The sequence below is a fragment of the Alligator sinensis genome, unplaced genomic scaffold, assembly GCF_000455745.1.
Source record: "Alligator sinensis unplaced genomic scaffold, ASM45574v1 scaffold550_1, whole genome shotgun sequence".
Lineage (NCBI taxonomy): Eukaryota > Metazoa > Chordata > Crocodylia > Alligatoridae > Alligator > Alligator sinensis.
The window spans coordinates 2,263,805-2,275,268 of record NW_005841980.1 but is presented as its reverse complement, the minus strand read 5'-3'; the positions used below and the strand labels follow the sequence as shown (position 1 = coordinate 2,275,268).

The following is an 11,464-nucleotide window of genomic DNA, read 5'->3' as shown; positions in this document are numbered from 1 at the left end:
GCTGAAATCATTGCCTGGGGTGGGAGAAGAAGATGGGGACCTGACGTACCAAGGGAGCCATGGAGCAGCTGCAGCTGACACAAGTGTGGGCCAGATGGGCAGTTTTAAATCAAAACCTTGACACCCCCAAGCTGCACTGCTTGCCGTGTCTTTACAAGGATCCCACTAACGAAGAGACAAGTAGTTGTGAGTTCTTTGCCATGCTGATGCGCTCCAGGACGACCCTTTCCCGTGGGCCCTGGATCCCACTCAATACCCAAGAAGGACTCTTTTGTGTGACACAAACCCCATATTCACATCTCAACACGTTTCCATCACAAATGATGTCTCAAGTACTGCCTGCAGGGTTGGGCTGGAGATAATCCATTGCCGGTGGCATGAATGCTTCTTCTTCATTTTCATAGATTCATAAATACATAGATGTTAGGGTTGGAAGGGACCTCAGTAGGTCATCATTTTCTAATGTTTTTCCCCCTCTTTGTTGGCTTTTCATTTACTCTCCCTCTTCTCAGCAGGCCACGAGCGGGCAATGTTTCAGGCTAGCGCTGTGCTTTCAGGGGCAGACTCCTTGTGAAGGGGGCATTCCCAAGGGCGGCCTTTTAAACTCCTCTAATTCTGAGAGAGCAAAGGAAAGGGCTGATTTCCCATTTAGCCATGACATAGGTCTGCAATAAGTAGCGTGCAGGCCAGACCGAGATCACGTTATCTCCATCTTGTCACGCAAAGTTAGGGCTGGGTGCAGATTGGAGCTTACGGGCGCCTGGGTTTATGCTGTGGGCTGCAGAGACATGGATCCAATCTCATGGATTCAAATGCTGCACTGTTGCAAAACCTTCTTCAGGCTAAGTCGTGGAGCATTAGCAAGTGGGCGTCAGGCAGAGCTGGGGTTTGGCTGCCCTTCCTGCTCTTCTCTGAGCAGAGGTACCAAGGGCTGGAAGGTCCCAAAGGTTGCGATACTACATTGCCCCGGGAAGAGGGGGATGGTTTGGGAGAGCGGGGCAGCTATGGGAAGACCTTCAGCCCACAGAGCTGTCTGCTCAACCCCTTTCATCACCAGTGGAAACCAAAGCCCCAGCACGCCTGGCTCTATCCCACCAGATAGATGCCTATCTCCTAGCAGACCCAGTTTCCACAGGTGGCTGGAGGCTGAACACCACTGGGGGGGAGATCTTGAAGAGAACTGGGGAGAGGGTGAATTATGGTGGTGGGGCTGTGATGGGAGGATCCTTAGGTGCCTGGATGCAGCCAGGGGCCTTTGACAACAATGTGCATGTGTCCTAATGCAGGCACCAGCCTTTGGTGCAGCAAAGTGGGGAATGGATCTTGTCAAAAGTCTTTTTTTCCCCTGCCTTCTCCTGCTTTTGTTATTGCTCCAGAAGGAAGTTTTTTACAGTCGTTTCCCAATCAGCTCTGCTTGTGTTCCCTCCTACCGTCAAAGGGCATAGCCGGTCTTCCCTTCTCGATGCATCCTGGGTGCATTGGCTGGGTTTGGGACTGAGCAATGTTTCACTGTAACATGAACCCTTATTTGCCTGGGTTTTACTGGGGTAGGTGAGGAGCCTCACAGCCTGGGCTGTGTCAGTCTCTAACTTTCAGAGCTCCCCTTCCAAATGCACTGTTGGATCATGTCCCGAACCCATTAGGTTGCTTCTCTTCCCCTCCAGTCTTAGCTGAAATCGCATGACTCACAACAATAGCCTCTGCGGTTTCCTCTTGAAATGAATCACAGCTCAGAACAATGCAAAGAGAGTGAGACTTTCCCAGTCAAGTCCGGCCGCAAGTTCACTCGCTCCAAACTGGTCTCCTGTGGTGGGATGTCCATCCAGAGGCAGCATGGATGCATCTGGATCGTGCAGACCTCCGTTGAGACGCTGCTGGTTTGGAAAAGCCCTTCTACAACTTCTTATGGGCTTTTTACTTTTTTGTAAGAAAAGATGAGCATTTTGGGGTGGGAAAAACTCCATTCTGAACATAAATCTAGAATTTTTGGGGAGAAAAATAACCCTGTGGGACTGGCTTGATAGCTCTAAAGACTTCATGGTGCCACATATTTCTCCAGGTCCTGTCTCCCTTTTGACTTTTTGTGTAGGTGAAGTCAGACTTTTTGTGTAGGTGAAGTCACTCAATTTACGTTACGTTAGGAAAATCTTCTAACTTTGCTTTGTGTAACCATCATTATTTTGGAGAGGCTCAAGTGAATCCCCACATTAAAGGTATCCCGGTTGTAGCTGTGTTGGTCTAGAGGAAAAAGCAATCAGGACTTGTGGTCGAGGTGATATCTTTTATCTTTTATTGAAATCTAGTTGGTCTAATAAAAGATATCACCTCAACCATGAGTCCTGATTGCTTTCCCCACGTTAAAGAGATCGTCGTCCCTCATCTCAGCACCACCTTGCCACTGCTCACCTCGGGGTATCATATTTGCAGCTATTTTAATGGAGCAAGTAGCATATTCCTTTCCACACAGTGAACTCAGCATTGCTTTTACAATACGGTGCCTACAGCCCAAAAATTTAGACAAGCTGTGACTTTCTCTGGCAGCAGCTATGAATGGCTTCTTTATAATTACGCTCTGTACTTGCCTATAAACTGAGCAATGCATGCCAATGTTCCCAGGCAAGCCTTGTGGTTTGGATGACATGCAAGTCAAAGGGATGAGCAATGAGTCCTGATGAGGTTTGGAAGCCGGCCCCTGAACTATTCGAGCTTGGGATTGAAAGGCGAGACCTCCCCCAAGTGCCCACGCGATAAGATCAGCACTTGAGTTTCTTACAGGGCCGATGAGAGCATCTCTCATCACGTGCAAATAACCCCTGGGCTGCAGGGTTTGGAGGGTGGAGGATGGGAGAAAGCTCATGCCTGAGTGCCTCGTTTTTTGTAGGGCTGCAGGTGGCAACATAGGGCTTGGCTGAGAGGCTGGTTGGCTCTTCAGCAAACATCTGGATTTTGTCACTGCCATTGCTTCCACATGAGAATACTTCCACATTACTTCCACACAGAGGCTGTAGCATCTGGACGCTGGGCAGCTGGTTACAGGTGACCCAGAGGGCTGGGAAGGGGAGGGAGACTTGATGGGTGGGAGGGCTATGAGTCCCACCCCGTGGTGATCCCTAGCACACCCCGTTGTCCTCCCAAGAGCATTGTACAAGGTCAGTAGAAGGGATCTGGGCTCGTCTAGTGGCACATCATGGAGAGAGAGCAATTTTCTTGCTAGGCTGCTCTGAATTTGCTCCCAACACCTACTTTTGAGCCCTCTGGCACTGGCAGGTCCGAGAAAAGGCAGTGGGGAGTAGTGTCCTCTGCAAACTTCTGGTTCAAGGGAGCACTGGGGGCTTTGGGTGAGTGGGGAGCACTTAGTCCTGTCCTCTCTAAGCCCGCACTGGCACAGACAAGCCCTATGAGTCTCTCCTGGCTCTTCCCTTTGGAGTCTTTCTCTATTTGCACGTTGCTCTTTACCCTTAAGCAGCCCCTTATGCTCAGCCCTGCAGTATTGTTCCCTCTGGGAGCCCTGAATTCCACTTCTCAACCAGCAACGGGGGAGGTTGGAGGAAGCCACGGGGCAACAAGCTAATTTGCACACCCCTTCCGTGGAGCCAGCTCCGGCCGCAGTCTGAGAGCAAGGAAATAAGCACGGTGCAGACCTGCAACCCACTGCACTAGTCTGACAACACTCACCTTGGCCCAATGCCACTAATTAATCTCATTACATCCTCAGACGCTTTGCTTTTCCTCCCTCTGTTTCCAAGCGTGGATCTAATGAGGGGTGTGGCAAGGCTTTTGCTATTAGACGGGCCCCATGTCAGAGCCACTGTAATAGTCTTAGGGACTGTTTACACGAAACATCGGTGGGCTTTGGAAGACTCTAAGTGATCTGCCAACTAATCCCTGAGATGAAAGACACGGTCTAGGCAGATGGCAGAGCAAGGCTGAAGTGATATTGGTAGCAAACCCGGAGAACCCAAACCCCGTTAGAGTCATCTTTCATAAGTAATGCCTCACAGCGATCGTTCTGGTCCCTGAACAAAGTCCCTTCCATTGGGGCATGTCCTACTGGTGGTGATCTACATGCTACTGGCCTCTGTTGCACAACCGTGCGTTTGATTCCCAAGAAGAGTAAAACCAATTATTTGAATCTCTTTGATCTATATACCCTTGGGAGCATGAATGCTGCTTCTTTTTGAGAGCCGCGTGGCTGCAGTTAAGACTGTGACAGCTTCCAGAAATATGGATGGACCTCTCAACAGACGTTGCGATGCGGGTTTTGGACACAGGAAGCGGCCGCAGTTGCACGAAACACTGCTTTAGAGACCAGCTCTGCACACTGCCCTGCATTGGTTATGCTCTCAGAAGCCCTGAGTGTGCAACACAGAGCTTAAAATGCAGACACTGGGTGTGTTCAGCCCTTACCTGTGCCAGGGTGAATGGCGAAGAATCCCTGGGGGTTTCCATTTAGGATGTGAAAAGTCAACTTCCCTTTGGAGCTGGAGTCCGGGTCGCTGGCATCAAGCTGCAGGACAGAGGTGTTTGGTGGAGAGTTCTCCATTACAGCCGTATAAAAGACAGGTCTGGACATCAGGGGTGGGTTGTCATTGATGTCAGCGACCTCAATGAAAATCTCAGTCACAGAGGACAGAGGAACAGATCCTAGGTCCACAGCTAACACGGTCAGCCAGTAGTGAGAGGTGGCCTCTCGGTCCAGTGGTCCCATGGTCAGGATTGTACCTGGAAGAGTTAAGTAAGCTCTTATCCTGGGCTCAGAGAAGTCCAACAAACCTGAAGAGTGTTACCCTTAAAGCTGATGTGATTAAATGTGGCTGTGACCCACTACCAGGTCTGGGTTACTGTGGAGGACATCTCTGTCTCCTCACTGAAATGGGTGCCTATCCTGTAGGAATTATTTTCGATGTAGAAACGGCATGCCTTGAGGGTGGCTGGTGAAGGAAAAGACCAAAGAGTTTGTTGGGATTAGGGCTGGGCTGGGTGGACGTGGTTTCAGTTGGCCACCACTGCCACGAGTGCTTTTAGTCCTCCTGAAATTATTTCTGAATAATTGTGGCTGGGAAAGAAATCACTGGGATTAGATTTACTGTGGCAGGGAAGGAGAAGGGGCCTCTGTTTTTTTGTTTTAACTAATAACTCGGTCATTAGGCCACTTGCCCCAGGTCATGAAGGTTCAATGCCCTCTTCTGCTTGTGGGGATTTGAACCCAGCTCTCCCATTTATCTTGGGTGAGCATCTAACTGTCATGTTATAGGGTGGGGAGGTCTCAACCCCAGGCTCCCTGCCTCCCCAGGTGAATGCTATAATCCCCAGGCTACCGAGATGCAGCTTCTCTCTGGTTGAAGGAGCATCTCAGTCGTGCAGCATCGACATGAGAGGCTGAGTGCACCCCACTGCAGATTGCCCTGTTGCAGACAGGTCAGGGTACTCTTGCCAGTGTTGTGGGTCTGGAGCCCCTCAGTCAAAGGACAGGCTTGAAGCTGATTCTCCAACAGCCTGTGCAAATATCCTACCCAAGAAATCCCAGAGTGTGGCCAATGAAGGCCAAGAAGGGATGTGGAAAGGGGCAGCGGAGTACAGTCTAATCCTAATCACGCTGCGTGGCTTCTCCTAGTAGGGGTATTAGGAACTTTGCCTGGTCTTGGAAGGTCTCTTCCCATCATGGAGACCCGAAAGAGGAGGTCCAAGCTCTGCCGGCCGTACCTGAGGGTGCATATTGCACTCCCGTGAACACGTATAGCTGGCAAAAAACCCACAGGCTTTGCAAACAGTTTAGGATCCAGAAGGGTTCTGCTAGTCACGGGGCATCATTTAAGCCAGTCTCTAAGCTGCCCCTGACCCGAGGTGGTCATGACTCTGAGAGATGTGAATGTGTTGAATCTGCATGTGTGAATATTAAGTTATTTTTCAGTTGAATCTGCTGATGGCAATGCATGTATAGTTTTACCTTGTTTACAATATAGTCTATGCCCACCAGGCTAGCAGTACTCTATCCCACACGTGTAGGAGTCATTTCTTGGTGAATTTGCATTTCTTGGCGAATGCCTTGGACAAACATAACAATTACCTGTGTCCTTCTCGATACGGAAGACAGACAGGCCCGTGCCCTCACGGATGAAATACTGGAGCTCTCCATCCTTCCCCTTATCCGCATCCTGTGCAGCGACCGTCACGACTGATGTCCCCTCAGGGCTGTTCTCTTGCACCCAGCCGGTGAACACGAAGGAGGAGAAGCGAGGAGGGTGCAAGTTCTCGTTCACATCCAGGACGGTGACTTCCACGTGGCAGAGGGACGAGCAGGAGAGAGGCTTTCCCCCATCGCTGACCTGCACGGTCAGATTATAAGAGTCCCTTTTCTCATAGTCTAGCTCTTTCTCCAAGCTGAGAGCCCCTGTCGATCTGTCCAGGTGGAACACCTTCTCCTGGTCATTGAGGAAGCTGTACGCCACCTCACCCCCAAAGCCAGTGTCCGGATCAAAGGTCTCCAGGAACAGCAGGATGGTCCCGAGGGGCAAGTCCTCTGGGACCTTCACCGTGTTGAGATCTGGGATGCAGCGTGGAGCGTTGTCATTGACATCATCCAAAGTCACAACCACATCGGTGACCGAAAACAGCGGATGGCCCGTTGTTGGCTGGTCCCTCGCTTCTATTTTGAGCACATAGCAAGGCCATAGTTCTCTGTCCAGGGGTCCAATCACTGTCACCTCCCCACTGACACTATGAATGGCAAATTTATCTGTGGGGGTCAAGAGGGAGTATTTTACCCTTCCGTTGTCATCTGTATCCACATCCTCTGCTTTTACTTGTGCTATTGTTGTCCCTGTTGTTACGTGTTCGGGTATCGCCACCCAGTATGCACCTTGTGGGAATTTAGGGGCGTTGTCATTGGCGTCCAACACATTCACCGCCAGGAGTTTCCATGCTGACTTCTGCGGAGCGCCGAGATCATATACGGTAATGTTAAGGATGTAGAAGCTTGTACGCTCATGGTCTAAAGGAGCAAACACCTGAAGGAGACCCGTTTCTGCATCAATAGTAAAGCAGCTGTCCTCATTCCCATCAGAGATCACATACACCAATTTGCCATTGAAGCCAGTGTCAGGGTCCACAGCTACCAAGTCAACGATGGTGGAGTTGACCGGGACAGTCTCCATGATATCGATAGATCTTGGGAAGGTATCATCAAATTGCGGTGCATGATGGTTGATGAGATACAGGTTCAGAGTTGTTTCATCCTCTTGGCCGTGGCCTTGAGATTGAGACTCGATGGAGTGGATGATTGTCTCCGTCAGCTGCTTCAGCACCCCTGTCTCCTCACACTGCATTTGGACTGGGAAACCTGGGCTGACCACGGTGATGTTCACAGAGGTGGGCAGAGCATAGTTCTCTCCATCTGTAGCAGTTATTTTCAGAGAGTAGAAGGGCAGTCGTCCCTCTGGGAGGTCCCTGAAGGAGGTGCTCAGGGAGATGACTCCAGAGATGGGGTTCAGCTCAAAATGCCGCAGCTCGTTGCCAGACATGATTTCATATTTAACGTGCTGCAGCTCATCGATATCAATGGCAGATACCATGGCCACCGCACCCCCGATACGTAGGTCCTGGGGGATGCTTCCATTGCAGTTGGCCTTCTCAAACACGGGGGCATTGTCATTTAGGTTGCTTAACACGAGGGAGACATAAACCTCTGTCTCGTGGCGGAAGGGCGAGCCCCAGTCTGCAGCCCAGACCCGTAGGTGGTACCATCGCTGCATCAGTTCATAGTCCATTGGCTTGGTGGTGGAGATTGTGCCTGAATATGGGTCAATGACAAAGGGAACGGATTTCTGGTTGGCTATAGTGTAGGTGACAAAGCCGTTCTCCCCGTGGTCCTGATCGGTAGCTCTCACTGTTAGGACACTGGTGCCGGAAGAAAGGTTTTCATCAAAGTTGCTGTGGTACGAAGACTGAGTAAAGCTCGGAGCGTGGTTGTTGCAATCAATGATGTCAACAACGACGGTGGCGAAGGCATGACTGTTGGTGGTTGTCACGTCAAGTTCAAACTGAGGCTGCTCGTGGAAGTCCATGAACCTGACTGTCGTTATCAGCCCCGTGTGAGGGTTGATCTTAAAACTTGTGCTGTCAGGAGAGGGTTTCAACATATATTTCAGATTTGGAAAGACTGGGGTGATTGCAACCATAGCAACGTGGCTCCCCGGTGGGGAGAATTCGCTGAGCTGGACCTTGTACACGTCTTTCTCAAATCTGGCTGAGACGTGTTTGGAAGGAGGGATGTGAATAACTCTAACCGGAGAGTGGAGGGGTGGTTTGCTCTTGTCCTTGGCTTGCAGACTGAGATTGAAACCCAGTGGGTTATTCAGCCAGTTAATCTCCTTGGTTGACACTATCGTAAACTCATGGCTCCCGACATACGATTTGATAGCTTTGAAATGCCTCCCTGGATCTCCGCCCACAATGTCGACCGAATCTATCCCACTTTCTGAGCCGTACGTCTCCACCAGCAGCGTTGCATAGAGAAGGTCTTCAGTTGAATCAGGTGGTGTCACCGTCACGGACGAAATGACCGGGGGCTTCTTGATAGATGGCTCCACTTGGACCACTAGGCTAGCCAGGTTTCCAAACCCGTTGCCCTCCGAGATCTTCCTCATCCTGTCCACAGCCAGGACCTGCAGCTGGTGCTTCCCTCGGTGGGTAGCATTCAGCCTACCAGCGGTCATCACAACCCCGCTGGTGGGATGCACGGTGAACAAGTGCGACCGGGTGTTGAGAGCGTAGTAGAAATCTGCATTCTGGCCTAGGTCGGCATCCGTGGCGCTGACCACACCGATCGTGGTCTTTAGAGGCATGTCTTCTCGGATGGTGACTTTGTACGAGGGGGGTGAAAAGAGGGGTTTCAGGTCGTTTCGGTCCAGAATGTGGACCAACACTTTGGCCCACGCTTCGTAGGCAAAGCTCCTCTCGGTGGCTTGAATGATCAGCATGTAATTGTCCTTCACCTCCCTGTTTAAAAGCGCTGTGTTACCACTCCTAGTCCTTATCCTCAAGAAGCAGAAATCCCCAACAACGTGCTCCTCGGTTTTAAAGAGGCCAGCGTTGTCCCCAGAAGCTATTCGGTATCGGATGGCCCAGTCTGGGTCTTTCATGTAGATGCCCATTTTGACGTAGCTCTCGACGTAGGTCTTGGGAGCCGAGTTCTCGTAAATGGTGGCGTTGTAAATGAGGTGGGTGAAGTGCAGCGGGGAGGGGTTGCCTTTCTCCGAGCTCCCACCTTGGGTCGTGCAAAATACCAGAATAACTAAGCTGAGGACACACCTCGTGGTAATGGCTTCCATGGCAGGGTGTCCTCTCAAGCCCTGAAGAGAGACAAAGAGAGCAGTTAGAGAGCAGCTAATGTGGAGCAGAGATGGTTTTATTCAGGCCCACATGTTACAGCCAAAGGAGCATCCTCCCTGACCTCTCTTCTCTTCCCTCCACTGGCACAACCATTGAATGTCTCTGTTCCTCATCGTTACCTTCTGCTTCTCTTTCCCCTCCCGCGGTCGGTCCCGCGGGCCCCAGCCCTGGCTCACCCCAACCTCCACTTCCTCTGCTCCTGCCCTCCAGCTGTGGAGTATCTAAGGGAGAAGACAAGTTGGCTTCCTCCACTAAAATGTCTTCTCTCCTCTTCCAGCTCCGTCGTTACCTCACTAAATCGTCTCTTCTTCGTGCCACCTCATTGACTCCCCCATCTGCGATCCCAGCTGCCTTTCCTCCGTCTCTAACTCATTGCACAAGTCCTCCACTCTCTGGCCTGCATTCCTCCCTCCCATTGGCGATGCATAGGGGGTGCACATGGGTGCGCGTGCACCCCTTGAGATTGGCCGTGCACCCCCTGGAAGAGCCAGCCACGAAACTGGAAGTGCACTTCTGGTTTTGCCGCTGGCTTGGCAATCGGCCTCACTCCCCGCTTGGCAATCTGGTGCCCTCCCAGACTTGGGAGGCACCAGTCACCCATGCTTGCTCCTGTCTGGATTTTGCCAATGTCTTCCAAGAGATACCCAACAAAACATGACCTTGGCCTTCCCCCTCTCCTCGGCTTCCTTTCCAGCCCGCTTCCCTTCATAGAGTTCCTCTTCTTCCCTGTCACAGAGGCAGACATTTCTTGTCTGCCCCTTCTCCTCCTTTCATCCCTCCACTTACCCCAGGGACCCCCTCTTGCTTCATTTTCCTTGCACCAACTCTTGCCCCTTCCTCTACTCTTCTCTTCACTTCTTGTTCTCCTCTGGGTCTTTGCCCTCACAACACACACAGGCATTAGCCTTTCCTATCTTGAAAGGACCTGCCTCTGGATGCCTTTGCCTCTCCGTATCCCTTCTTCTTTTCATTTCAAAGCTCCTTCAGCTCCATTCCAGAGCCGAAGCCAGCTGCACTTGACTGGATCCGCCCTAGCCGGCGTCTCTGAAGTTGCTCCAAACTGGCCTTCTCCCAGCCAGTTCTCAAAACCAGTGCTCCACCCGCATCCTCCGGGGCCTGTCAGTCACCTGGGACAGTCAGCCATCCTCCTCTCGTCATCCCATGGCTACAGCGTCTTCCCTAATTGTTCCTTCACCCCGTCCGGGAGAGGATCCTCCTTATCTCTGCTTCCACTTTCCACAGGACTTTGTCCTTTCCCCTCCTCCCTCCGCACCTTCTCTCCACAAGCACAAATTCAGCTCCTACCTCTATACAAATGACTCCCAGGTCTACTTCTCTCCCCAGAGCATTTCCCCCCTGTCCAAAGCAAACTTCCAGGATGCCTCTCTGACTTCTCCTTGTGGACGTCTAACTGTCAGCCAAGAGCAACATCGCTAAAACCGAGCTCTTAATTTCCCTTCCTCCAAGCTCCCTGCAGCCGCCTTTCTCAAGCCCTGTGGACACCGTCGCCATCTCCTCTGCACCACTTTGACTCAGATTTTTGTCCTCTGCTTTATAGTCCTTCCAAAGCTCTCCCTTTGCAATATTAGCTCTTATAACTCTAGCTGTTATGGCCGGTCCCTCCCTGACTCCATTTACAGCAGGGGTTTGCAACCTTTTTTAGACTCGAGGCACCCCTTGATAGGCTCGAGGCACCCCTCAGAAAGTGCCAACTCTTTTTTTTGACCAGAGAAAATGAACAGACCAAGTCTTCTGTTGCAAAGAACTCCACAAGACTTGAACATGGTGGGTTCCTATGTGGAAATGTTGGGCTTATCTTACAAATCGTGTTTGCACACCTAACAGTGCAAACGTTGTGTGGCATCCCTGAAAGGATCTCCAGGCACCTTAGCATGCCACGGTCCCCTGGTTGAGAGTCACCGGTCTACAGTGATATCTCGTGTCTTCTTGAAGCCCCGTTGGTGGATAGTGAGATTTCTCTGCTAAATACCAAGACTTGACTCTTGGAGCAGAAGCTACAAGGATTGCACATCCAGTATCAGGTCCCACCATTAGCATCGTCTGCCACCTTATC

The 11,464-nt window shown here is 51.2% G+C and overlaps 1 protein-coding gene across 1 annotated transcript in view; it reads right to left on the bottom strand.

Annotated features, from left to right (window-relative positions):
• The window catches only part of FAT2 (FAT atypical cadherin 2), a 69,849-nt gene that overhangs the window by 44,552 nt on the left and 13,833 nt on the right, over positions 1–11,464 (bottom strand). Inside the window, 2 exon segments of the mRNA XM_025201005.1 lie at positions 4,408–4,722; positions 6,068–9,350. Of these exon segments, the coding sequence (XP_025056790.1) occupies positions 4,408–4,722; positions 6,068–9,329 (3,577 nt within the window). The 5' untranslated portion in view covers positions 9,330–9,350.